General features: G+C 62.4%; 2 protein-coding genes across 2 annotated transcripts; one reads left to right on the top strand and one right to left on the bottom strand.

Moving 5' to 3' along the window:
- Positions 1–11: 11 nt before the first annotated feature.
- Positions 12–19,161, bottom strand: SLC4A9 (solute carrier family 4 member 9). Its single transcript, XM_052816356.1, has 24 exons — positions 19,055–19,161; positions 18,192–18,435; positions 16,398–16,528; positions 15,049–15,423; positions 13,091–13,251; positions 12,727–12,876; positions 12,528–12,589; positions 12,294–12,451; positions 10,406–10,493; positions 9,954–10,108; positions 9,213–9,329; positions 8,826–9,000; positions 8,397–8,530; positions 8,011–8,282; positions 7,274–7,329; positions 6,995–7,177; positions 6,760–6,873; positions 5,957–6,118; positions 5,578–5,756; positions 5,257–5,329; positions 2,747–2,815; positions 1,674–1,847; positions 1,055–1,265; positions 12–193 (listed from the first exon to the last, which is right to left on the bottom strand). The coding sequence occupies exons 1-24, from the start codon at positions 19,159–19,161 to the stop codon at positions 12–14; spliced, it is 3,732 nt and encodes a 1,243-aa protein (XP_052672316.1).
- Positions 19,070–26,518, top strand: HBEGF (heparin binding EGF like growth factor). Its single transcript, XM_052771937.1, has 6 exons — positions 19,070–19,202; positions 19,614–19,790; positions 22,273–22,450; positions 24,512–24,667; positions 24,774–24,866; positions 25,975–26,518. The coding sequence occupies exons 1-5, from the start codon at positions 19,160–19,162 to the stop codon at positions 24,844–24,846; spliced, it is 627 nt and encodes a 208-aa protein (XP_052627897.1). The 5' UTR covers positions 19,070–19,159; the 3' UTR covers positions 24,847–24,866; positions 25,975–26,518.
- The last annotated feature ends 433 nt before the right edge of the window (positions 26,519–26,951 follow it).

Below are 26,951 nucleotides of genomic sequence, written 5' to 3'. Positions count from 1 at the left end.
CGCCTGGAACATCAGTCACGCGCCGTGCCAGAGCTGCGGGCGCCGACGGGGCGAGCGTGCTGTCGGTCAAAGCGAATCCGGGAGTCGCGGATTCCGGTTGGCCGACAGGCGCATCGCTCGCGGCGCACGGCGTCTGGCGCCGCCCGATTGGCTCCTGCCGTGCCCCGGGCCCGCCCCTCCCCTTCGAACCCCTCTGAAGGTCTCCGTCAGCGCGAGATAGCGTCACACGCCCGCCCGTCCCCAGCGGCGATTGGAGCCGTGCTCTGCTCGTCGCGGCAAACGGCCCGCCCCCCCTCCCTTCCTGCCCTCCCGTCCCGAGCGCGGGCCGCCGTAGGCTGAGCGCGCCGTCACTCCGCCGCCCTTGCCGCCCCGCCCGCCGTGACGACACAGGCGCGGCCACGTGGCCTCTGTCAGCGCCGCCGGCCGGGCCCGCGGCTGCCCGAGGGCGGGGCGGGGCGGGGCCGGCGGCGGGCGGGGGGAGGCGGCGCAGCTCGTTGCCCCCGGCCGCGGCGGGCGCGGGCCGCCCTCAGAGGGCGAGGGGCGCCGGGGGGGGGGAGGCCCCCGAAGAAGTGTCGTGGGGTGCGGGGGGACCCCGGGACGGGCCGGCGCGGGGGGGGGGGCCGCGGGTGCCTCGTCCCTGGCGGGGGGGGGGGGAGCTCCAGGCCGGGCCGGACGGGGCCCTCAGCCACCCGGCCTCGCGGGAGACGCCCCCGGCCGCGGCGGGGGGTTGGCCCGGCTGGTCTGCGAAGGTCCCTTCGGACCCAGACCGGGCCAGGGTTCCACGGCGCCCCGCGTCTGCCGAGCTGGGCGGGAGCCGGCAGGCGGGCCCCAGCCGCGGCCTCCTCTGCCCCTCGCCTCGCCCTGTCCCGGCTGCCATCCTAGTTCACGGAGATGTTGATCTCTGGTCCCTGGCGATGCATCGGCTCAGACTGGAGGGAGAAGCGAGAGGGGGACGAGGCTGGCAGGGCTCCCGGCCCGTGCTCCCACCGCGCCGCCAGCTGCAGCCCCGCCGGGCAGCTCGGTCCTTAGCTCCGGCCCAGCTCAGCCCCCGCACCAAAGCATCCCCGGCGACGGCTGTGGACGAGCGTAGCGCCCAGGACGTCACCCACCTCCTCGCGGTTGCTTTCCTCCTCCTTCCGCTTCCCGGGCTGTTTCCCCTCTGCCTCCTTCCTGGCCGTTTCGGGCAGGAGGCTGTCCAGCCAGCTCAGGTCGCGCAGGGAGAAGACGCGCTCCAGTCCCTTCCGGATCCCCACCAGCGCCAGCAGCTGGGGCCAGGGCGAAGCATGGATCAGCATCGCGCAGCGCTTGGGGCTGGGGGCCAGGCAACAGGCAGCGTGGTGCCTCTCACACCCCCTCCGTCCCCCTGGTAAATGCCAGGGAGGTGGCACGTCACCTGTCCTGGCTTGGGCCCAGGGGATGATGCTTGCACAACGCCTGCAAAGCGGTGGTGGCCCCAACCCAGGAGGTGAAGGCTGGTGGCCAAGCCATGTTGTGGCCCTGCAGGGACCCCACCAGCTCTTGGGGGCTGAGCAGCCACGTACGCTGCCCACCAGGGCAGCGCCCGCACCGTTGCCCAAGGCGAGCACCGGGGCTCCAGCGACGCTCAGGGCACGTGTGGGCAGCACCCAGCCCGGCACCAAAGCAGTGCCACCCAATGAAAAGGGGCATCATACCATCACTGGGAAAATAATAGCGGCCATGGTGGACTTCAGGACCCAGAGCAGGGCCAGGCACAGCAGCTGGATGATGGTGAAGAGGTGCACTCTGCGCAGAGGCACGTGGCGGAGGTAGGCGAGGTCTGGCTGGTGCTTGGCTGGCATCAGGAGCAGCCGCACACGGTCTGTGAGCTGTAGCGAGAGGATGGCATGTGGGTCACACACCTCCAGCTTTCAGGCAGCTCTCACCCACCTCCCTGTTGGGACCGGGGCTGGCAGGATGGGTTTTCGCCATTGTTTTTGCAGTTCGGTCTTCCTGCCGTCTGCCCTGACCACCAGCATGATGCCTGGGCGGGTGAATTTGTCTGCAAGACTAGGGGTCTTGGTACCAGCATCAACCCAGGCCAGGGGAGTGCTTTCCAGGCAGATATCTAGAAAGGGCTCAGGCTTGTCTTAAAGGGTTAACTGAGCAATAACAACCCCTTGATCCCTCTCCCTGCATGCAGGAAACTGCTGCTGCCTTTGCCAGAGCACAACCCCGGATTCCCCAAGCGGAGGGAGGGGTGGAAGGGGTTTCCCAGCCTGTCATCCAGAGCAGGGTAATTGCAAGGAAAATGTACTGTTTAGAGGAAAAAAAGGGGGAGGTATTTCTGGAGTGGGGATTTTTTTCCCCTCTGTGGGTTTCTCAGGAGAGGAACAGAGCTGGCACATGAGCGGCAATGCCAGGACCAAAGGACCAGCAGGTCCCAGCTCTGCCTGCAGCTCCCAGATGGGGACATCCCTGCGGCTTTGAGAGCAAGTCTGGGTTATCTACTGGTCCCTCCACTTCTCCCAAGCCACCTGATCCATCAGTGCAGAAGTCACTCGTGCTCCTCAGCATCCCAGGCACCTCCCTTTCCCTTTTCTCTGCCCCAGAAAGGTCCCTCTGTCCCTCCTTGCCCTGGGCCTGGCGGGGAACCGACCCGCGTACCAGGCTGCACATCACGCAGAGATAAAATCCAGGCTCTGCTGCGCAGTGAGAGCTGGTATTGAGCAAGCCCCCCATCGCCAAAACAGACCCCACCAGCACCTCCGGCACAGCCCCCGCTCACCTGGATGCTGTTCAGTGCCGCCACCCCCATGTGCAGAAAGACCCCGTACAGCACCGGCATCGGGATGTGCTGCAAAACAGTGGGGCGAGGGGTCAGCAGGGCGCAATTCCCCGAGGGGACTGCGCTTGCTGAGCATCCTCTCCTGTGTAAAAGCCTGCACATGTGGCTGCAGCATTTGCTCTCTTCACTTCCAACAGCCCAGTTTAATTTCATGGCTTTTTGCTTATCTTTTGGCTTCGAGGGCTTTAAAGCCCAGACGTGCTCCTGGCTATGCTGCTCCTGCGGGGACATTGCAGACTTCAGAGAGGGGAAACGTGCATCAAGTTCCTTGCCCTGTTTTCCAGCCCATGGTGGGAGCAATCCAGGCTGGAGATGGAGAACACGACACCAAGCCACTTGGAGATACGGCTTATGGCTCAGGATCTATAAATGCTGGGGGGTTCCTGCCTCCCTGGCACATCGCTTTCTTTTTTGCCTCCTCTGCAACTGTGATCTAGTTCCTGCCCTCTGTGTTGCTCAGCATGGTTTGGTTTTCTTCCAAGCCTAGGCAGGCAAGGAGGGAGAAGAGGGTCATTTGCTGCTCCCCCTGGATTCCACCAAGGACACAGGGACTGGCCAGGGCTGGGTTGGCTTCCCTGGCATCACACAGGGGCCGTTTCAGAGGAAGCATTGACCCACATGCCTGAGGCAGGAGGTAACTGCTAGTCCTGGGGCTGCCGCAGGTGTGGCAGGGGGGGTTATAAGGGGAGATGGATCCTTGCATGAAGGACCAAGCCAGACTTATCCTGGGGCTGGGGAGGCAAGAAGAGTTGCTCTGGGCGAGGCTCCCAAATCCCACAGACACCACTCACTGACCTGCATCTCGCCACCTGCTGCAAAGGGAGAGGGAGGACCAGGCAGGCTTGGTCTCTGGTTTCTCCACCACAAAATCACAGAATGGTTTGGGCTGGAAGGGACCTTCACAGACCATCCAGTCCAACCCCTCACCATGGGCAGGGACATCTTCCACTAGACCAGGTTGCTCAAAGCCCCATCCAACCTGACCTTGAACCCTTCCAGCAATGGGGCAGCCACAACCTCTGTGAGCAACCTGTCCCAGTGCCTCACCACCCTCACTGTAAAACATTTCTGCCTTTTGTCCAATCTAACCCTGCCCTCTTGCAGTTCAGAACTGTTGCCCCTTGTCCTGTCACGGCAGGCCCTGGTAAAAAGTCTCTCTCCATCTTTCTTATAAGCCCCCTTTAGGTATTGAAAGGCTGTAAGAAGGTCTCCCCAGAACCTTCTCTTCTCCAGGCTGAACAACCCCAACTCTCTCAGCCTCTCTCCATAGCAGAGCTGTTCCAGCCCTCGGACCATTTCGGTGGCCTCCTCTGGCCCTGCTCTCACAGATCCATGTCTGTCTTGTGCTGGGGACCCCAGAGCTGGAGGCAGTGCCCCAGGGGAGTCTCAGGAGAGCGGAGCAGAGGGGGGACAATCCCCTCCCTTGCCCTGCTGGCCACGCTGCCTGTGATGCAGCCCAGGAGACGCTTGGCTTTCCAGGCTGCGAGTGCACATTGCCGGCTCATGTCACATCTGTCACCCACCAGTACCCCCAAGTCCTTCTCAGCAGGGCTGTTCTCAGTCCCTTCATCCCCCAGCCTGTATTGATACTGGGGGTTGCCCCGACCCAGCTGCAGGACCTTGCACCTGGCCTTGTTGAACCTTGTGAGCTTCACATGGGTCCATGTCCTCCAAGGTCCCTCTGGATGATGTCCCTTCCCTCGGGCATGTCAACCACACCACTCAGCTTGGTGTCCACTGTAGATGCGCACTCAGACCCACTGTCTATGTCATTGATGAAGATATTACGTAGTATTGATCCCAGTAGGGACCCTGGAGGGACACCACTCGTTACTGGTTTCCACTTGGACATTGAGGCACTGACTGTAACTTTTTGGATGCGGCCATCCAGCCAATTCCTTATCCATCTAACAGTCCATCCATCAATCCCATATCTTTCCAATTTGAAGCTAAGAATGTTGTGGGGGGCAGTATCAAAGGCTTTACAAGGCCATCCTCAGAGGTGAGGACAGAGGTGGAGGAAAAAGGACCTCCTGCCTGCGCCCATGTAATCCAGATGTGGCCAGGGTACCCTGCTGGAGCTCTGCCTAATGTGGCAGCAGCGGCAGGCAAGAGCCAACATCAGCCAGGCTCCGCTCCCCACGTGGCGGTGTGGAGGGTAGTGGTGGGGTGTGTTTGGGGACCGCAGGGGACCCCGATGCCCACAGGGAGGCTGGCCAGCTGACACAGGGCAGCAGTGTGCTGGTGTGCCAGCCCTCCTGCGGCACTCAAGCCAAACCCTTTGCCCAGCCCCTTCCCACACAGCGCACGGATCCCTACCTGCCGGCCAGGCTTCCCGCGATGGATTGATGGGATGAGGGACGGCGGGGTTAGGAACCCTCCAGCCTTACGGGATATGGCCACACCCCTGCCTTGGAAAAGAGGCCAAACCCAGCAGCCAGGCTCCCTACCTTGAGAACGGGTGCCAAGAACACAGAGACTCCTGTCAGGACGAAGACGGCCAGGCCGGTCAGCCTCTGCTCCCTGTGGGCAGCAGCGCAGGTGTCGTGGGTGCCCCAGGGTCCTTTGGGAGCCCACAGCCCCTGCCTGCCCTCCTGGCCCCCAGGGTCTCTGCTCTTTTCAGCTTTGATGGCCACGGGGACTGGTGGCATCCCCGGGGAGACACAAGCAGCCCCAAAGCCGGATCTGCCGGCCAGCGTGGGCACGGCCCTGCTGCCTCCTGGCTCTGCAGCAGGGGCTCCCCCAGAGCGGGGCCCAGGCTCGTTGCGTACCTGATGCCCAGGAACTCGGGGTGCTCGCCGGGGGCCGAGGTTGCGCTCTCCTTCCTCAGGCTCTCCATGTGTGCCAGGGAGATGACAGTGGCCGAGACATACCAGGGGAGGCCGGTGGCGGAGGTGACGACCATCAGGAGGGAGACACAGAGGAGGTCCAGGTGAAAGCCTGCTCCTTTCTGCAGTGGGAGAGGCAGCGGGGCTGGGGGCAAGCCGTCTCCCCCGGCAGCATCAGAGGGGCAGCAGTGGGGTCTTCGCACCTTGCCAGCCAGTTCGGGGTGCCACTTTCCCCTGGCTGCCCCTCTGGCCCACGGGGTCCGGCCAGGACCTGAGTCCTCCCTGTAGGCTGGGTCCTGCCCATCCCCTGTCCCCCACTCACCTGCAGCTTGTACTCCCTGCGGTTAAGGATGACAGCTGTGATCTGCTGGTCCATGAAAATGAGGATGGTGACAAGGACAGCGGGCACCACGGACACCAGGCAGACCCACCACGGATTGGCTCCAAAGGGGAAGACGATCCAGCCCCGCACTGGGTTCGTGGGCTGCAGAGAGCAGATGGGTCATGACAGCTGCCACCCGCCTGTGGGGTCTGCGGCACAGCCGGGTGACAGGACCAGGCCTGGGTGCCCAGGCTGGAGCCCTCTGGGCACGCAGGGATGCTCCACCTGGGGAGAGGAAGAGCATCCTCTCTCGTCCTGGGGATGCTTCTGGGAAGTATGACCCACCAGCCCCCCATGAGGACACCCCGGCTATGGCAGAGCAGGGGATTGCTCCTGGGCACCGCGAGCCAGGAGCCGGGCATGTGCCCCCAGGAGCGGGTGGAAGAGGTGGCACTGGGCGTTGATGATGGCAACGCCAAGGAGATGGCAGCGAGCACGGGCTGCTCTGAGGTGCTGCCAGCCCCGCTCCACACCCAGGGCGCGGAGCCCAAGCCCGGACTTGAGCCTGTGGCTCTCGCTCCAGTGTGAGCTGTACCATGACGTGGTTAGTCCAGGGCCGAGCCAGGTTATTTACAGAGTGTGGGATCGGCTGTGGTTCAACCCCTTCTTGTTTGCTGGGGTGCAGCCCGCATCCCTATAGGCCTGGACCCACCGGTGGGAAGGACAGCAGCAGCAGGGCAGGATGGCCACTGTGGGGGGCACAGACCCACTCCCTGACAGCGCCATGCCCACCCCACCGGCACCTTCAGCTCACTGGGGACAAGGAGCTTGGGGGTCTCCAGGCCCAGGGCGGCATCGACGGCACAGGAGGCGAGGATGGCCAGGATGATGGCGAAGTCGCTTACCAGCTTCCGCACCTGCAGATGGAGAGGACTTATCCTGGACTGGCCGGGGGGCTGCCCCAGGAACACCCCCGGAGCCATCCCCACATCACCAGGACGGGTGGCCATGCAGCCAGGGTGGCCAAAGGATGCTCACCCCTGCAGGGAAGTAGTGGCTGCTCCTGAAGCGCTTGAGTGCAGTGCAGGAGAGGAAGGTGCCCCCAAAGAGCAGGAAGGAGACGAGGGTGACATCAGGCACATACTGGCAGCTGGTCCCCAGGAGGTGCCCGCCCCGACCCAGGCACTGGGTCCTGCTCAGCCCAGCTGGGGCGGCAGGAGGCTGTGGGGACAGGGCAGGGAGCAAGGAGGGGTCACGCATGGACACCTCAGGCCCACCCCAGCCCCTCGCCCAACCGCCCGGGAGCAGGGGCTGTACCTGCAGGGGGGCCAGGGGCGAGGGGAGCAGCGTGTCATTCCCTGCGGAGCTGTGACCTGCAAGGGGATGGGCGGTCAGGGTGCCAGCACCATGGGGATGCTCCATCAGGGATGACTGGGACTGCACTGCCATAGGGGCAGCTCCCCAGGCTCTCCCCAAGGGCTCAGGGTGCTAGATGGTGCCCCATGGGACCCCTGAGGCCCCGGCACCAGCAGATGCCGAGGGAGCACCAAGGGGGGATGCCCCTGTGAAGGGCTTGGCTAAAGCACCAGCCACTCAGAGGCATCAGCAGCCCCAGGCTGTGCCCAACACTGATACTTTTGGTACACGGTGTGGGTCCCATTTGCAGGATCAGTGTGGACACCTCTTCAGGCCCCAAGAACCACCCTGTGATTTACAGACCAGGCTGGAAGCAGCAGCGCAAACCCACCCAGGTGCCCACATCCAACCCCTGCCATCCTCCATCCTGGAGCCACGGGAGCCGGACCCAGGCTCTCCTTGTTCCTGGCGCTGCCCTGCCCAGTGCCTGGGCTGTGCCGTAAAGCAGAGATGGATGGACAGACGGCATGGAGAGGAGTGGAGGAAGGTGCCGATGTGGCCGGGCAGGCAAGGATGGGATTGAGCAGCCTCCTCCTCCTCCAGCGCCTTCTGCCATCTAGTCAGGCAGCCGGGTCCCAGCGGGGTCCCAGTGCGGCAGCCTCCTGTTTCCCACCAGCCCCACAGCTGCTTGGGCTCACCGGGGCTGGACAAGTTGCAGACGCAACTGTAGGAGGTGACGTTGTCCAGCCGGTACTGCCAGTTGATGGGGAAGGCGTCCGCCAGGCTCAGCATCTTCTTCAGGGAGTCATAGATGAATATCAAGCTGATGAGAGCACAGAAGCCTTCCTCGGTGAAGCGGGTGAAGTACCGCACCAGGTGGCTGGCCTCGGTGGCCACCAAGACCACACCAAAAAAGGCCACCCAGAGCCCAATCCAGAGGCGAAACTCCAAGTAGTCCAGGCTGTGGTCCCTGGTGGGAAGAGTGACCCAAAGCCTCAACAATGACACCCGACTGGCATGATGGGGGCCCATGCCCCAGCCAGGGGACGGTGGCCCAAGGAACCGTCCCTGGCAGGGTCCTTACTGGCTGAAGGAGAAGAGGAGGCGCTCGAAGACCAGCATGGGGCCAGTGCTGCTCAGGATGGTCAGGGGCTGGCCAGAAAAGAGGCAGAAGATGGAGCCGGCAAAGGCCGTGCCCAGGAAGCTCTCCAGCACCCCCTGAAATGCAGGGAAGGGGTGCCAGGCGCCAGTCACGTGGCAGGGACGGGGGTCCCAGGCCTGTCCCCCACAGCAGCACAGCTGCAGGCAGCTGCCCACACCTCCCTCCACTGCAGGGTGCAGGGTCAGTGCTCAGGGACCACAGAGGCCAGGGAAGGATGCAGGATTCGGGCGATGCTCAGGATGCCCCAGGGGCACCACTGGCTCCCCGGGCACTGGTGGCAGGTGGGCACCCAGGAGACCCATGGGCTGGGCTGAGTGGGGTCGGTGCAGGGCACCCCGTGGCCACACCGACCTGCATGTTGGCAGTCGCATCCCCCAGCATGCCCCCAAAAGTGATGGCGTTGGTGACCGTCGCCAGGTAGATGTAGAGCACTGCCGAGAGGCACTGGGGGTGCAGGGCGTCAGAGAAGTCGCTGCCATACCATGGTGCCTTCCTCCGGATGTCTCGCAGCAGCCCCCCAAAAAGCCTGGGGCAGCAGATGGAGATCTCAGAGCAGCCTCTGCCAGCCAGCCATCACCCCATGAGAGCTGCAAGGCAGGGGACGGTCCCTTCCCCAGAAGACACCAGCCCAAAGTGGTTTGGACGTGGTGGCCCCATGTGCTGGGGAGAGCCAGCACCCTGCCCCGAATTCGGCATCCTGCTGCACGTCTCACCACCCTTGTCCTTCCCGGCACCCACCTGCCCGTCCTCTCCAGCTCCTCCCTGGAGCACGGGTGCCTCAGGCTGGCTCTGTCCCCAGCTGCTGCCATGTTCCCGTTGCTGTGGGACTGCTGATCCAGCAGGTGCATGGTGGTCCTGTGGCAGACCAGAACCTGAGCCAACAGGCTTCAGGTTGGAGCCCTCAGGACCCAGCTGCGTCTAGGGAATGCTATGAGGGGACAGGGAGGATGGAGAGGGGACAGGGGTGCAAGCGCGGCTGGGAGGACCTCATGTATCCCCTGATAATGAGGAGGAGGAGAAAGATCAGGAGGAGGAGGAGAGATGGGGAGGTTGGACTAGGTGATCTTCAAAGGTCCCTTCCAACCCAAACATGATCTCCTCCAGCAAGCACTGGAGCCAGCCCTAGCGGGACCAGTTTTGTTGGAGGAGTCAGGCAGAGCCAGAGGTGTCCTGCTCGGAGGATGAGTTTTACATCCGAGTGCTGAAACCCAGCGTTCCCAGCAGCTCCTGCAGGAAGGACACATGGGGCAGTTTTGCCATCCCCTGCCAAGTGGGATGGCAGGACCAACAGCAGCGGGGAGCAGAGCTGTTGTCATCAGCTGGAGCTGCAGAGGGGCTTGGCTGGGAGGACCCCACTGGCAAAGGTTGGCTCCTGGGTGGCTTCATCTCCCATGGAGATGGAGATTTCAGTGTCGCAGACAGAGGTCTCCACCCGCAGAGGGGCTGGCAGAGGCTGTGGGTGCCCTCCCTCCAGCCTACCTCCTGTGTGGAGACAGCAGACAGCTCAGCGGAGGAATTCGGGCGCTGGGGTCCCATTTCCTGGGAGGAAGCACAGTCAGCTCATCCAGGAACACCTCCATCCCTGCAATGAGGTCCTCTCGGTGCTCAGCCTGCCAGGCAACCCTTTGGAAGACCTGCGGGGAGATGCCATGGTTTAGCCACCACGTCCCTGCCTTCAGCCACTCGGAGCCTTCCTCCCAGCCTGCAGCCATCACCAAGAAAGGCACCCATCCACTTCAGTGCAATGGGTGCACCTACATCCTACAGACCCACCCTAAACCTTTGTTTTCTTATCCTGGGCAAGGGAGGCCACCTGCTTGCCCTATCCTTTGCCTCCCCTGCTGCAGCCTGCAGAGGAGAGGAGCCCCAGTGTCCTCAGCCTAGGCCTCATCCCAGGCCCATCCCACCCATGGGTGCTACAGCAGGCTCACCTCATCCATCAGCAGCGTGGCCATGGCCCTGCCAACCTCGTGGTAGGCTTTCACTTTGGCTCGGGGACCCAGCAGAATGAAGAGGAACCTGCGGGTGAGACAGTGCATCTCCTGAGCAGCCCTCTCTTTGCCGAGGGATGCTTCTCCCAGGGGAGACCATGGTGCTGCAGGGATGCTGGGGACGGCAGCTGGGTAGGCTTGTGGGGGCTGCTGCCACCCTAAGGGGTGGGGGGCAGAAGACAAGACACGTGTCTGCTGCCCACTGCATGGAAACCCCACGGGAGACCATGGGACCACCAGGACTCTGGCTGGATCACAGGGTCTGCAGAAACCTGGGCTGGGGGCGGGGGGACGACAGGTCTTGGGGGCACAGAAGGAGACATCCTCGGCTGGGGATGTCTGTGGGGTCACGTTCTCAGCTGGGGGAGTCTGTGGGGTCAAGCTCTGGGATGGGGATGTCTGTGGGGTCAAGGTCTGACTGGGGCTATCATGGGGTCATGCTCATGGGAATGTTGCTTGCAGGCAGGATGCAGAACCATTAGCATCAGGAAGGAGAACTTGCCAGCTGCATGGGCAGCAGGTTTGATAGGACTACGGGGACACGGGAGGAGATCGGAAAGAGGGCTCAGAGTTGTTGAAGAACTTCGGCTAAAATCCCACACCTCAGAGGGTGCTGCAAAATAAGAAGGTCTCCAGAGGGACAGCCCATCCAAATATTTAACCAAATCCTCCACTTCTTTCCAAAACTGGCAAAAACAGTTACAGTCCTGGTACCCCAAGGCTGTGGAGCAGTTCCAGTCATCGCACCCCGACCAAACCTGCAGAGAGGGGGTAGGGAAACTCCTCCGACAGCACGAGCAGGGCTGAAGGTGGCTTGACAGAACCTGCTGCAGCCCTGATGTGTGGCATCAGTGCTGGAAGTCTCCCAGAGCCTTTTCTGAGGGGTCGGGAGGTGACGGTAGCCACCTGGGATTGCTTTCACCTAGGCATCTTAATCAAGGCAATGAGAAAACCTTAGGATCCTAGAGATGGACCTGGGTGGGAGATAGCCCCGAGACGGTGGCTGCACCCGCGGGACAGCCCAGGGCGGTCAGCAAAGGGGATGGCACCACGGGCAAAGGGACGGGTAGGGACAAGCTCTCCTTCCCCTCCTGTTTGGGGGAGGAAAATACAGAGCAAGGGGTTATCGTGAGCCTCTTGAGACCCACGGGCGCTCCCCGGCGGCCCGCCACCCATCTCCCACCAAGGAGAGAGCAGGAGGTGGATGGATGTCCTGCTCCACCCAGCTCGGGGAGGATGGGTGCTCTGGGCAGAGTGACCAGGAGGTGGCAATGTCCCTCCTGATCCCAGCCTGCCTCCTCCACACACTCCCTAAGGGAGTCCCCAGCTCAAGGGACACACCGACCGTTTCCCCTTATGGCTTCAGATGATGCATTCCTCAACCTCCTGCCCTGCTTCTTTCCTCCTATGCCAACAGTGCCACAAGAGCCACCCCACCGCTTAGAGAACATCATGGGCAGCAGGAGGGCAAGAGGCTCCTGCAAACCTGTGTCCCTTCCCAGCTGCGAGCGCCCATGCTCCCGGGCAGTAAGTGGAGATCATCCAGACCCTCATAAGGAGGCGAGTGAATGCAGAGCCCAGGTGCAGATAACCCAGGGGATGTCCCCCCCAGGATCCCCAACAGATGCTCCACTCTCAGCCCATCATGGGATACTCCTAAGGAGCTGGGAAAAGCAGGAGGGGAAGCAGTGAGCCAGGGTTCTGGGACTGCATGTGGCATTGGGTGCTGTACCATTTGCTTTTGCCAAGCAAAACCCTGTCCTGTGCAGGAGGGAGCGGGGAGACAGGGATGAAGGGGGCACAGGGCCATCAGCCATGTTCCATTTACCTGCTGGGGAGAGCAACTTCAGCCAGCGAGCCGAGGGCCACCCCTCGCCTGAGGCGGATGAAGGCAGTGAAGGGTTTCTCCAGGAATTCAACTTCACCTACGGCAACGTGGGCTGCTTCGGCCCCCAGCGGGACCTTCTTCTTAAATCGGTTTCTCAGCTGAAAGGAAAGGGATGCAGCAGCTTGGCACTCAGGATGCAACAGCTGCTCTCAGCCCAGCTCCGTCCTGCCTTACCTGCTCCTTAAGAGGTGTTTCGGAGAGCTGGGCTCCGGGCTCAGACCAGATTTTGGCCTTCCCTGCAAAGAAAGGGAGAAAGCAGCAAGATACATGTGCAATTGAGCAGCTAGCACGGGTCTTGCCCCAGGCTGGTGGCAGCAGAGAGATGCCCAGTGGGACAGCCATGTCACCACCCATGGCCAGGCACCGTGCCTACCTCGGCAGGGAGAGAGGCCAAGCTCGGTGAGGAGCCGCAGCAGGGATTTGGTGGGCTGGTGCCGTGGCTGGCGGAGCAGGAGGGCTGCCAGGCGCTCCCTCAGCTCAGGTTGCAGCTCTGCTTCCTCAGGCTGCCCGGAAAGCACCTTGTCTGCAATAGGGATGGGGACAGCCCTGAGTCCCTCTGTTTTCCTGCCCGGTGGGGGGCTGCCCAGGGAAAAGCCCGCTTTGCTGGAGCGGCAGACAGCCACCCCAGGTACCCGGCTATCATGCATCAGTGCTTTTATACAGGGACCTCCTGGTGGCCTGGTCCCTCTCTGGTGACCAGCCTGTCCCAGGAGGTGACCTTTGCATTCCCCACGTACCGATTATTTCCTTGAAACTGGGGGCATCCAGATCCAGGAGCATTGTCCCCTTCTGCAGGCACATCCTCAGCTGGAAGAGGCTGTGCAGGGGGAGGGCTGGGACATGGGGTGCACTCCAGCGCTCCCCGCCATCCTCCACCTTCTCCTCGAACTTTATCCACCTGCCCGGGGAGATGTGCAGGGTCAGCAGCAGGGTAGTCCCACGCCAGGCAGCGGGAGCTAGAGCTTGGGTCCATCTCTGAGTGTGGCATGGGGCTGCCAGGGGGGAGGGGGGAAGTTGGGGGCTCAGAGGGGGCTGCAGTAGGCTCATGGAGCAGGGGCAGGTGGGCAGCCTCAGTGGTCACATCCCCATTCCTGCTGTCCACACCTCACTCCGATCTCCTGATCAGGGGGATTTCACCACTCATGGGATCACAGAAGGGTTTGGGTTGGAAGGGACCTTCACAGACCATCCAGTTCACCATGGGCAGGGACATCTTCAGTAGACCAGGTTGCTCAAAGCCCCATCCAACCTGACCTTGAACCCTTCCAGCAATGGGGCAGCCACAACCTCTGTGAGCAACCTGTCCCAGTGCCTCACCACCCTCACTGTAAAACATTTCTGCCTTTTGTCCAATCTAACCCTGCCCTCTTGCAGTTCAGAACTGTTGCCCCTTGTCCTGTCACGGCAGGCCCTGGTAAAAAGTCTCTCTCCATCTTTCTTATAAGCCCCCTTTAGGTATTGAAAGGCTGTAAGAAGGTCTCCCCAGAACCTTCTCTTCTCCAGGCTGAACAACCCCAACTCTCTCAGCCTCTCTCCATAGCAGAGCTGTTCCAGCCCTCGGACCATTTCGGTGGCCTCCTCTGGCCCTGCTCTCACAGATCCATGTCTGTCTTGTGCTGGGGACCCCAGAGCTGGAGGCAGTGCCCCAGGGGAATCTCAGGAGAGCGGAGCAGAGGGGGGACAATCCCCTCCCTTGCCCTGCTGGCCACGCTGCCTGTGATGCAGCCCAGGAGACGCTTGGCTTTCCAGGCTGCGAGCGCACATTGCCGGCTCATGTCCCATCTGTCACCCACCAGTACCCCCAAGTCCTTCTTGGCAGGGCTGCTCCCAACCCACCCGTCCCCAGGCTGTGCTGGCACTGGGGGTTGCCCTGCCGTTGGCAGTGCTTGCCAGAGTCAAAACAGAAGTGTCTTGAGCTGTTTGCCATGCTCAGGCCCTGCCAAATATTTTAATGCCGGAGCAGACAGAGCTTCCCTTTGTCCCTATGGGTGGGCGCGCTGCTGCGGGGTGGCTCGGCGTGCTGCACGGGAAGAGCATGCCCCAGCATAGCAGGCTCCTGCTGATGAGCAGCCGTGCCAGGGAGAAGAGGGCTGGGTGCTGGGGAGAGCCGTCACAGCCACAGCCTGCTGGCTTTGCCCCTCCCAGACCTTCCGACCCTGGGGGCAGACCTATTGCTGCCCCCAGACCCCTGTGGCCCATGTCACTGTGCCCCTGCCGAGCCGTGGAGGGGCGGCGTGGGGCGTGGGGACATCCCAGCCATGCTCCTGCCCCACACCAGCACCCAGCTGGCCCCGGCTCCTCTCTGTTGGGCCCCATCATCCCCAGACAAGCCTGCCCTGACTTACCCCCCAGTCGCCTCCGGGGCGAAAGCATCAAAGCACCATCCCAGCCCCAGCACAGCCACTGGAGCCTTGGCGATGGCCGCAAAGGCAGGAGCAGAAGCAAAGGTGCTGTGCCTGTGCAGGGTCACTGCTTGCACCCTGCCTGACACTCTGCCCTCCCCCATGAAACGAGCCACCCTAAGCCAGGCAGAAGCACTTCAGGCACCGGCGGGGGCAGAGGGCAGCGAGCAGCCCTGCTTTGGGGCTGAGGCTGAGGAACCACCAGCCTTAGGAGATGCTGTGGGCTCCATCAGAGCTGGGCTTGGGCTTCGCAAAGTGTCGCCAGGCAGCTTGGCCATTGCAGGCGTGCCTACCTGGCCGTCTCTCTCCACTCCATCCCTGCCGGGGTGCTGAGTAGCTGGTTGAGCTGGATGAAGAGCAGCGGGCAGGTGGCATCCCCCCATTCCTCCTGCTGCAGGGCGGCACCAGCTCGCTCGGCTGCTGGGGCCATGCTGGAGGGGAAGATGCTGCAGCCGAAAGCCTGGTAGGGAGCTTCAGGGTTGCTCCCCTCTGGTCTGGGCTGTGAGAGGGCGTCCGCTGCCTGGAGAGCCATGCTGGCTGCCCCAGGCATGTGGGCTTGCATGGCCACCAGCACTGGCAGGCACAGGCGTGGGGTCCCCTCCGGAGCTGCCGGCACTCGCAGGTTCCCACTCATCCCACACCTTATAAAAGCTGCGAACCAGTTTAAACTGGCCACAAACCAATACACGGGAGCCAAGCCCAAAACAATGATCTCAAAACAGCAGGGCCAGCCCTGCGGGTCCCAGCGTGGCCAGCTCCTGCTACCCACAGCTGCCCACCACAGACCAGGGGACCCCCCTGCCTCCTTCTAGTGACCCACGTGGACAAAGCTGCACCGGTGTTCTTGGGCTAGCAGCATGTCCCCAAAGCCCTCCCGCACCCCAAAATGCTTTGGCGAGGGGGTGGCAAGGCCGACCCCAGACAGCCGGTGGCAGTGTCGGTGCCTGCGCCAGTGTGCCTGTGCCCATTGCAGAAGGGGTGGCACGGCCCCGTGGCAGCTCTTCCTGGGAAAAGGGATGTGGGGACATGCGCTGGGGAAGGATGCGTCACCGCTGAGGAAATCCAGAGTGGGGCAAGAGGATGCTGCCAGCGGTGGGAGTCACGGCAAGGGCCAGGAGCGCATCAGGGCTGCGGCCATGCTGGTGCGCAGGGGGTGTCTGCATGAGCTGCAGCAGGTGAGCGGATGTTGCAGCGTGCGGAGGGAGGAAGGATGCGGGCACAGCCGCATCACCCTGCTGGGCTCGGGGAGATGGCACAACCAGCACAGTGCTGCCGGCGGAGAGCAGCACCCCGTGCTTGCTCTGCCTGTGGCGTGCCCACCGCCGCCGTCACTGGGCCCGGCTCCCTTGGCTCCATGCAAACAAACAGCCGGGTTGTGTGCAGTGCAAACACGGCGGCAGGCAACACAAACACCCGGCCAGCACGGGCGGGTTTGTGCTGGAACCCGCTGGCCCCGGGCAGGATTCAGCCCCAGGAGTGGGCGCAGGGCCAGGCCCCACCACAGCTGAAGTCACGTTTCAGCGGGGTGTGGGTGGGCACGCACCGGTCCCTGGGGTGCTGGTACTTGCCTCGCAGCGCATGGGCTGGGGGGGGGCACCCATCCTCATCAACCCCACTATCCCAAAGTACAACCAAACCTCACCCGTGCCCATCCCTTGCCCCGTAGCTGACTCCCAGGGCTCCTTCCAGCCCCACAACCAGCTTCACTCCAGCACCAGCAGCTGCCTCATCCTGCCCCCCTTTAGTGCAGGCAGGAGGGGTGAAGGCAGCAGCCTGCGGCATGGTGGGGGCGAAGGTATGCCAGGGCACCCCAGGTGCCGAGGCATCCCCCGGCGTGCGGTACCAGGTTTGGCTTAGGCCGCCCCTGGCTCCTTGGAGACCCCCAGCTCCTCCAGAAGAGGGATGGGGTGGGGAGAGGATGTGGGGGGGAAACCCGGGAAGCAGTTGGGGCTGAGGTCAATGTGGGGATCCTGCTTCGCTGGGGTGTGATTCCAGGGGTGCCCTCGGTGTGTGTGTGGGGATCACACAGCTTGTGGGGTTGCATGCGTGGGGGGGTCACATGGCATGGGGGAGCACATGGTGGGGGGCTCACATGGTGTGTGGGGGGATCGCATGGCATGGCAGGGGTTCACACAGCAGGGGGGGCAGGCAGTGGGTGGGGGTCAGATAGTGGTGGGGGTCACACCTTGGTGGGGGGCCTATCTGGCCAGCTGTCCCTTGGCTCTGCCATGCCTGCCCTCCCCCAGCTTCAGGGCTGCCATGGGTTCCCCCACCCCAGTCCCCCTCACCCCAGTCCCCCTCACCCATGTGGAGGCCTGGGGACTTGGCGGTGGCATTGGTGGGCTGCCCTGTGCCCCGCCCTACCCTGCACCCCATCCTCCTGTCCCCACAGTGCTGTTACAGTGCTCCCCAGGGCCATCCTCCTGGGGGAGCAACACTGCCCATGGGGCTAGATCCTGGCACCCGCCTCTCCCTTGGCCTTCGCACCCCCCGCCGTGCTCCCTGTGCCCCCCCAGCCACACTCCCTGTGTGCCTGCCAGGCTGTTTGCTCTGCAATACCAGTGTGTGCCCAAGGCAGGTGCCACCATGTGTGGGGGTTGCCCTTGGCCAGGGTGGGGACCACGGGGAGACCCCCCCAGGCAGCAGGACCCACGGATGAGGAGAGCCGGGGAGGCCCCGGGGCACCCAAACCTTCCCGGGGGTTCGCCCCCCCCTCCGGTGGGGGGCTGCCCCAGCATGGGATGGTGCACAGCTGGCAATGGGGTGCCAGCAGGGAGGCTGTGGATGGCTGCAAGAGGTGGGCAGGGGATGGCTGCAGAGGCTGTGGGAGGCAGAGCCAAGGGAGGCAGAGGCAGGCAGAGGGGAACAGGCAGCAGGAAGCAGTGGGAGGCAGAGGCAGGGAGGCAGGCAGGAACGGCAGCCTGCAACCCCCCACCCTTGCCCACTGCCAGCCCTCTGTGCCAACAGCCTCCCTGGCAGCTGACGTGAGCCGGTGCCTCCCTCTCCCGAGGTGCCAGGTCAGCCAGCAAACGCTGCCCGCACATGCTGCCGGCGCACGCCTGGCCTCGGGGACACGGCAGGGAACTGGCAGGGGGGAAAATCCTACCCCCATGTGGGGACCTACTGGGGAGCCACTGCGCAGGGCTCCCCAGGGATGCAGCCCCTCGGCTGGGCCACCACTGACCCGCCTCACTCTGCTGCCAAAGTCTTTTGGCTGCTGATGGCCAGAGGAGGCGGAAGGAAAAACATACAGCAAACAATTGCAAAAGTCAAGTCTGAGCAAGAAGGGGGGGGGGGGGGTTGCCAAATCCGGTGGTATTCCTTGGAGATGCCGACAACAATGGCAGGAATATTTAATCACACCTTGCTGAACCCAAACCGGCAGCGAGGCTGGGGGCTCGGGTCCTCGAGGAACTGGCAAGGGCCCGCGGCCAACCTGAATGTGAGCTGGGACAAAACGCTGCACTCGCCTGGCACTGGCGTCAGCAGTGTTTTCTGGGCCGTCACCTGGGCTGAGGACGAGGCCAAACACAACAAGAGGTCGCCAGCGCGATGAAAGGGACAGAGAAGTGCTGGCACCCCCAAATGCAATGGCCACGGACTGGGATGGAGGAGACAAGGACAGCGGCTGACTAGGAGGGGATTGCGAGATGAAGCCGTGACCGAACCGGTCGGGCTGTCTGTTGGGGCATGAAGGTGGCCTCGTGGACAAAAAGGGTCTCTGCCACCATCTCGGTCTGCCACTGCCACCCCTCTCCCATCGCCAGTGCAGGGTGGCACATGGCTGGAAGTGTGTCCCCTGTCAGGGTGCCACCCCATCAGCAAGGCCAGGAGGAGGTTTTAGCTCTGAACCGTGAGGTCCTGCCTCTTGCCTGATGCTCTTCTTGTGGGGTGCTCCTCCTAAAACCCCCCGGGCCACCGCTGGCACTGCTCCCACAAGCCGGTGGATGCCCTGTGGCGGCGTACCAGGGTGCCCACCGTGACCGCCCCTCTTCTTCCCTTGCCTGAGGCCGGTCAATGAAGTTTCCAATCTACTGTCCCTGAGCCATCTCCTCGCCTCCACAGCGTTAGCGCAGCCCTTAAGGGGTCATCAGCTCCCCCGGGCCCCCCGCCACGCAGCCCAGCGCGGGGTGCCCCGGGCTGGGGACGGGGGGGTGCTACCGGTGCGGCGGGGGCTGATGAGCCCCCCCCATCTCCGGCAGCCCCGGAGCAAGGGCCCCCCCCCCCGCCCCCGCGGCGGCCGGGGAAGCCCTTCCCGGGGGCGGGACGGCCGGGCGGCCCCGCCCCGCCGCCTTCTACCCGCCGCGGGGCCGCGTCGCCGGAGAGCGGTTGCCGGTGCGGGGCCGAGCGGAGCGGAGCGGAGCGGGGCTTGGGCAGCGGCTGGGACGCGGGTGCCCGCGGGTCATGGACGGGCGGGCGGTGCTGATCCACGCGCTGCTGGCGGCGGGTACGGACACGCGTGGGGAGGGTCCCGGGCGCGGGCAGCGCGGTCTCAGCGCCGGGCACGCGTGGGGGGTCCTGGGCGAGGCGGGCGCGGCCCCTGGTCCCGGGTGGGAGGTCCTGGGCACGGGCGACGCGGCCCCGGGCACGGGCACGGGTGGGGGCAGACGGGAAAATCGGCCTCCGTCCCGGGCACGGGCAACGCGGCCCCGGGCACGGGCACGGGTGGGGGCAGACGGGAAAATCGGCCTCCGTCCCGGGCACGGGCAACGCGGCCCCGGGCACGGGCACGGGTGGGGGCAGACGGGAAAATCGGCCTCCGTCCCGGGCACGGGCAACGCGGCTCCGGTCCGGGGCACGCGTGGGGCGTCTCGGGCAGGGTCGGCCCGCCTCGCCTGACCGTGCCCCCTCCCCGCAGTGTGCTCGGCGGCGGCGGGCGGGCTGGGCCGGGACGAGCTGCACAACGAGGTGCTGCACAAGGGCGGCGGCGGCGGAGGGGCGCCCGTCCCGGCCACGGCCGCGCTGCTCGGCGGCAGCCCGGAGAAGGAGGGCGGCGGAGCGGCCTCGGGGGACGACCTCAGCGAGCTGCCGAGAGGTACGGGCGGGCGGAGCCGCCGCCGGGGCGCTTGGGGCGGCTGCGGGTCCCGGGGCGGTCCGGCGGGGCGGGCTGGGGGCGGTTGGGCCCGGCGTGGCGGGGGAGGGGAGGGGAGCGGAGGGACCGGGCTGGGCTCGGCTCGGCTCGGCTCAGCCCCGCGGGTGCCCCGGCAGCAGCTCCGGCTCCGCGTCGGAGGGGGCTGCGGGGGAGCCCCCGGGTCCCGAGCAGCTCGGGGCCAGCCCGCGGGGCAGCAGCGCGGAGCAGCCGGGCTTTGGCAGCTCCTCGCCTTGTGCCAGCGGCCGGCTGTGTCCCTGCAGTCCCTGGCTCGGGGGTCCGCAGGGCTCCCGGGCCCCCGACTCCTTGGCCAGCTGGAAGGCAGAGCCCTCCTGGGGGCCGCGGCAGCCCCTGCCCGCAGGTGCGCAGCCCCGGCCCGTGGGCCCGTGCCGCCTTCCAGGCGGTGGCCGCCGGCGAGGGGATGGCCGTGACTCACCCGCCGCCTACACACGGCTGCTCCTCATACCTAGGCAGGGTTAGTCAGCCGGCGGTCCCCGCTACGGGGGCGTTGGGGACACTGTCGCTCTGTTAGGCTCGCTGGGCACTCGTGCTTGGCTCCTCTCCCCCGGCTCGGGACCCGAGAGTGTCCCGGGGACTCTCGTGGGGGTGGGACGGGGAGGGCCCATCGCAGGCTGACGAAGGGCGACCTGTACCTGTGCCTTGCACGTGTGACGTGCTGAGATCAGTCGCCCGGCACCAGGAGCAGCGCGCTCTGCCCCGTACGGTCCATACCCCCTTTTTTTTCCCCCGTGTTTTTCCTCGCTTTCCGGCTGTGCTATCAGACTGTGACAAAAAACCTGCAAAACCAGCCTGACCCCCTTGCATCCAAGGGGTCGTGGCCCCCGTGAAACACTGTTACCCTTCCTGGTGGGAGGGAGATGCTCCAGCCTGCTCCTCTGTGCACATCCCCCTGAGGAGGGGACTCTGTCCCAGAGCAAGCAATCTGGCAGGCGTGGGCTGAGCCTTGTCTGCAGGACAGGCTGAGAGGATGGGGGATATTTGGTTACTGAGGCTGCAGCCTCTCAGAGCACTTTCTCAATGCCTCGAGCTGAGCTACGGTCAGAAGAATCTGTCTTTTGTGTTGAAGGCACCTTCCTCTGCGCCGCAGCACCCAGGGTGCCTGAGCTGGGGGAGAGTGGCAGCATCCCCCAGCTTACCAGGGCTGGACCAGTTTTCCTACCAGCAAGATCTTCCAAATCTTCTCTGGCTGTCCTAAGGGACACTGCCCTGGGGAGGAGGGGTGGTAACAGTGGAGGTGGCTTGGGGGGGTCAGCAGCACTGTGTGTCTGCTGGCTGCAGCCGGGAGATAACCCGCAGGGGAAGGGACAGCCTCTGCTGCCAGCCCAGGGCAGAGCCCCAGGCCTCACCCGGATCTGGGGGTTTCTCCAAGCCGCAGAGTTTCCTGGAGTATCGGTTTTCTCCAGGTGTATTGTGAAGGATGTTGAAATAGCGACATAACTCTGCTAGGTGTGCAGCCGGTGTGCCGCAGCACGAGAGGCGCCGGGTACGTCAGGAAGTGGCTGAGAAGGAATTGGGCAGGTTACAACTCGCCAGGTTAGACTCGGCCGCCCTCTCATCCCTGAGCAGCGTAGGGCTTAGTTCATATTTCCCCAGGCTTGCTGGAATTATTAAGCACCGTGGTTTTGAGGGGAGCTGAAAAGTCCCTCTTGGAGCAGTGAGCGTTCTCTAGCATCTCAGCACCTTGCGAGATCAAGCTGGAGGCTGATTTTTTTTGGCATCTGCACATTAAAACTATTAAAACTATTCCAGTAATGTTGCTGGTTTCGGTCCCTGTCCAGGCAAGGAGCTCACTGCTCTGGTTCCCACTAACCCAGCAAGGAGCTGGCCTTGCACCAAAAGCCACTGGTCCCTGCACCGCAATTAAAACATACCTTTGTAATTCATGGGAACGCTGCCCTTGCCATCTCTTTGGCTCTGCAAAACCAAAAATTAAGCCAGGCTTGCTCTCTTAATCCTGCTCCGGGTGCGCAAGGCATCCTTGTACCCACAGGAAGGAGAGTCCCTCAGAGCCATGAATAGGGTCTTACAAAAGACCATGCTCATCAGGGAAATAGAAGCCAGATAAAGGGGCAATTAGCAATTTTCTGTGTTCAGTGGAAACTGGTACATATAATAGCAACATTTGAGATGCGTAAAGCTGTTTCCCCCCCCCACACACCCTGATCCCTTTCTTTGCTTGAGAATTGTTCTTATGAATCGGAAAGGACATGATATTTGTGAGAAGCTGGAAAAAAAAAAAAAAAGGAAAAAACCCCCTCTGCTTGGGGGCAGATTGCTGCACAAAAGGCTGCGGAGTGCCAGGGCTGAGCTGGCTGCAGCAGCCTGGGGTTTGTGGCTCTGCCTTGTCTTTGGCTGATGCATGGAGGTGATCTGACCGCTGTTTTCTCCTTCCCAAATTGTTTTCCAGTTGCTTTCCTGTCAAAGCCTCAAGGCCTGGTTACTCCCAAGAAAAAAGGGAACGGGAATAAAAGAAGAAAAGGCAAAGGCCTGGGGAAGAAGAGAGACCCGTGCCTGCGGAAGTACAAGGATTTCTGTATTCACGGCGAATGCAAATACATCCGAGAGCTGGGAGCTCCCTCCTGCATGTGAGTTGCTGGCGTGTGCCTGTGCCCGGGGGAGCCTTAGTCATGGTTCCTTCAATTCTCCAGGCCGGGCAGAGGAAGAGCGGAGGAGATATTTTTAGTGCATGTTCCTTGTCTGTGTGGGGACGGCTCTGACTTGGCCTCTTCCTTGTGCTGTTTGAGCAATGTCCATCCCCCACCAAAATCCATCATGGATTTAGACCCAGCATCCCCTGCCAGTGTGGTAAGCTCTGGCTGATCTGCTGTGCGGAGACCTGCAGCGCTGGGGTTCGGAAGACAGTGAGCAGGGGCTGGGGTCTTGCAGCCAAGATCTTCTGCAGGGCTGGTTTGCGAGACCCCATCCTGACTCTGTAACCCTGCATCCCCCTGTCCCTCACTGCTGCCAGCCTTTGGCTGAGAGCTTGGGGTTCCCGCAGCTGTCGGGTTGTACTGGTGCAGGCAGGAGGAGCATCTCTGCTGTGGCACCAGCAAGGCAGATTAGAGGTAGTGCCTTTGGGGACAGTCTGCCAAAGCCATGCCCAAGCTGTCCTTTGGCCCAGATGAAGGACAGGGCTAGGTACCCCTGCTCTCCCACTCCCCTAGGATGCAGGTAGAGAGCAGGGACTAGATGAGGCAAGTGGAGGAGAAAGCGTTTGCCTGCTACTGGGGCACCTGGATCCAGCACTGCTACTGTGGTAAATACCCAGGGGTGCACATTTGATCCCCGCTGACGTGGGCAGGAGTTGAGCTGGCAGATATATAAGAGGCTTTGTTTTTTGCTATCAATCCTCTGAGCCACCCAGCCCTGCGCCTGGAGCCTGGGGAAGATAATAGCTCCCCGGCTTATGGTGCCCACAAGATCTCGCGCCCTGCAATCTGCAGGGATCAGGCTCCACATAGCTCCTTGAACCGCTTAGTTTCCCTCTGCCTGGAAGCTGTCATGAAGTTGGGCCCTTGCACAGGGGGCTCGGGACTGCCAGCAAGAGGAGATCTCTGTTGGCTCAGCTTGGGCTGGTGACCCACCGTGATGTGGGGTGCAGCAGCCCCTGCCTGGGACTGGGACAGCCAGGTGTCCCCTGCCCAGCCTCCTGCCCTTCCCAGATCCCTGGGGCTGGGAGAGGACCTGGGACATGGGCAAGCAGGAGGGGTCCAGGGGCCGGCCTGGGCTCTCCAGCCTGCTGGCACATCCCTGGGTGACATCTCTCCAGAGCCATCGTGGTTTTTAGGAGCAGTGACCAACTGCCCCTGTCCCCTCTGATAATGAGGCCTCAGGTTGGCTAGTGTCACTCAGTTGTGGCTGCTCTTGGTGGCTGGCTGCCCGTGTCACAGGGTCTCCTGGATTGTGGCTTCCTTGGGCTGGTCCGTGGGGTGAGGATGCTGCCAGGCTGGGTCCTGCACCTCTGCCTTGTGCCCAGCTTTGCTGCCGTGGCTGGGAGGTCACGCTGGCATGTGGTGGTGTTGTGAGCTGGGCAGGAGGGCTGGGCTGAGACCCCGTCTTGGAGATAAGCTTGAGGGTCAGTGGCACTGGATATGGAGAGATATAAATATCTGGTCGCATCAGTGCGCTTTGACTCACGGGGAGGTTTGGCAGCCTCGCAGCTCTGCTGGAGAGCGTTATTTCTGTTATGTGAGTAACCTCGTGAGTCTGCAGGGAACTGGCACCTCTCTGGCTGGCAGGGTGTGCAGGGACATCCTGCTCCGAGGGAAGCGCTGAGCTCCGGTCCAGCTGCCTCTCTGCTCCCTTGCGTGGGTCTTCCCACTTCCAGAGGTGGCCTGGGCAGCCTGGCTCTGCCTGGGGACAATTGGGAAGAGCACAGACCCTGGTGCCTTCTACTGGGGGAAGCTCAACCTTTCTAGGAGTCTTCACTTGGTGCTTAGGGCAGAAGAAACTTAATTTACCGGTATCAGGGAAGTGATGGTGACACCAGACCCTCCAGGTCAGGGGAGGGGGACCAAGGGGAATGGGCAGGGTGCTGGCTAAGGCTGAGCAAAGAGGCAGCTCCTTTCCATGTGGTTGTGAGGGACCCAATGACCTTCCGCACTTGGTCACCACCAACTTTTAAGACTTTTTTTCTTCTCGCCCAGATGCCAGCCAGGATATCATGGAGAGAGATGCCACGGCCTCTCGCTGCCTGTGGAGCACCCCCCCAGCGCATACGACCACACCACGGCACTGGCTGTCGTTGCTGTTGTCCTGTCCTCCCTGTGTCTCGTCATCATCGCAGCCCTGCTGATGCTCAGGTGAGTGGGATGGGGCTGAGCCATCAGATCCGCATCCCCAGAAAGACCACAGGGGAGGGTGGCAGGGGCTTCTCCATGCTCTGAGCATCTCTGCTTGGCTTCACAGGTGTCACAAGAGGGGTGTCTACGATGTAGAAAACGAGGAGAAAATCAAGCTGGGCATCACTGTGAATCACTGAGGATGCCGGGTGCTGGCGAGGTGAGCCCCTGGGCGGGCATGGGGCAGCAGTGGGCCTGGTGGGCGTCTGGGGGCTCTGCTTGTTCACGCTGGCTGGGACCATTACGTGGACCCTGTGCCAGAGCCAGGCAGGAGCTGAAGGCAGTTTGAGCCTGGAGAAGCAGCTCACTGGATTTGGCCTGAGAGCCTGGGCTGTCCCGTGGGGCTCCAAGCCCTCTTTCTGCCCCTTCCTGCTCAAGACGCTGTCCCTTGACACCCCCGGCCACCACCACCTCCTCCTTTCTAACCTTAAGTCCCTGCTTTGCCCTGTCGCAGTGGGGAAGCTGCTTCTGTTCCCCCCCCCCCCCCCGACTTGTTCTGCTCCCTCTCTGACCCTCTGAGTCACTTCCCCTCCTTAGATATTGCCTCTATTTATATATATATAAAAAAAAAAACCCTTCCTTTTCACTCCCACTCTGCTTATTACTTGCATCAGTGTAAAGCCTTGCAGTTGGGCATGCAGGGATCTTGCTGCTGGCCCCATGCGATGTAACTCTGGCTGGGCGGTGGGGTGTGCTCTGCCCCAGGGGTGGCCACGTGGCTGTGGCCGGGTGCTGGAAAGCTTGCAGACTTCCTCTGGTCTGGTCCAAACCCTGACATTGGATGTGCCCATACGTATTACAGCTACTTCTTTTTTTAAAAAAGAAGAGTTTTGTTCTTTGTGAGGATGAAGTAATGCCTTCAAAGAATTTCTGTAATGTTGGTAATAGTGTTGGGGGTGGGATTTTTAGCTGTTTATAGGAGTTGAATTTTGGGGAAGGGGATTCAGCACAAGGTTTTCATCACTGTCCCCTCTGCCCTGGGGATTATTGGGGTGGATGTGTCCAGGGGGAAAAGTGCTGTGGTCCCTGGAGCATGGTGGACATGGGGTGGGATGCTTAGCCACTGGTCCCCCAGCATCCTGGCTCCAACCTCCTGGGTCCAGCCCTGCAAGGCAGCAAGTGGCTCCTGCTGCTGGGCCTTCGGTGGCCATGAGGGCTCTCCCGCCAGGCTGGGTGGGATGGGCACCTTGGCCCTGCTGTGCAGGAACCGCTCCGTGGGCAGAACGACCCAGGGCCATGTTGTGAGCTCTCCTGCTGCTGTCTTGCAGGGGTCGGCACTAACGCACTTCTACCTCCTGGAAGAGGCGAAAGCCGCGGAGCCAGCACCGTCCCTGGGAGCCCACAGCATGGTGGGAACTTGCTGGAGCAGCAGAACGGCACCCGCTTCGGGGCTGGTTGGGCAGCGGTGTCACTGCAGGGAGCTTTGTGGCCATCTCTGGGATGGAGGGGGCTCGGGAGAGGCCCTCGCTGACCAGGTGGCTGTGTGGAGGCAGGAGGGACTGGCCAGCCGGTGGCATAGGGACTCTCCAGCAGCTCTCCGTCCACTGCGGTGCATGCCAAGGAACAAACTGTGAAAGGCGAGGAGACCGGGCTCGGGGCTTTCTAGGTGCAGGAGGGGTGGGAGGGTAACAGCTATTTAACAAGATATTTTTCATTTTAAATTATATATTTATTTTAGATAAACTGTACATAGTATTTATATTTATTGTAGGTCTAGCCTGCATCCTTCATGTAGATCAAGATGACAGGGTCAGACCTCCCTTATTTTTTAAGTGCAATGTAATATTCTAATAAATAACACTTTGTTACAAACACTTGGGTTGTTAAGTTAATGACGGAGGTGGAAGGGAGTCAGACCTCTGAAGGCTGCACGTAGCAACATGCCCTTGCTAGTGGGGTATTGCAAACAGTGGCAGAGATCCTGAGTGCATGGTGGGGGTTGCTGGATCAGCTTCTGCCATCCTTGGGACACGGCAGAGCAGCGTGGTGCAAGGGGCTGGTGGCAGGATCTGTCCTGCAGGAGCCTGCAGCCGGGCCAGCCCCATCTGTGTTTCTTTGGAGATCTGCATCTTTGCCAGCTGATGCCCTGGGAGGGATGGGATGTTTGGGTGTCTGCTCATCAAGCAAAGCTGCCTCTGGTATGAGTGAAGCCACTCTGGCCACTGATCAATCCAAATGGGACTGATTCCTGGTTTTAAGCCAGCATTTGGCTAAAAAATCAAGAGGTGGACTCACACCTCCCTTG

Source organism: Harpia harpyja, chromosome 20 (assembly GCF_026419915.1).
Source record: "Harpia harpyja isolate bHarHar1 chromosome 20, bHarHar1 primary haplotype, whole genome shotgun sequence".
Classification (NCBI taxonomy): domain Eukaryota; kingdom Metazoa; phylum Chordata; class Aves; order Accipitriformes; family Accipitridae; genus Harpia; species Harpia harpyja.
Note: the sequence above shows the minus strand (reverse complement) of the source record. Positions and strands in the feature narration are given on the sequence as shown.

Coding starts and splice junctions, on each gene's coding strand:
- HBEGF (XM_052771937.1), top strand. CDS start 19,160: ATGGACGGGCGGGCGGTGCTGATCCACGCGCTGCTGGCGGCGG. Junction 22,451..24,511: donor CTGGGAGCTCCCTCCTGCAT/GTGAGTTGCTGG, acceptor CTTCTCGCCCAG/ATGCCAGCCAGGATATCATG. Junction 24,668..24,773: donor GCAGCCCTGCTGATGCTCAG/GTGAGTGGGATG, acceptor TTGGCTTCACAG/GTGTCACAAGAGGGGTGTCT.
- SLC4A9 (XM_052816356.1), bottom strand. CDS start 19,161: ATGACCCGCGGGCACCCGCGTCCCAGCCGCTGCCCAAGCCCCGCTCCG. Junction 5,757..5,956: donor GCAGGGAGTACAAGCTGCAG/GTGAGTGGGGGA, acceptor CTCCCACTGCAG/AAAGGAGCAGGCTTTCACCT. Junction 1,266..1,673: donor CTATTATTTTCCCAGTGATG/GTATGATGCCCC, acceptor CCCTGGCCCCAG/CTGCTGGCGCTGGTGGGGAT.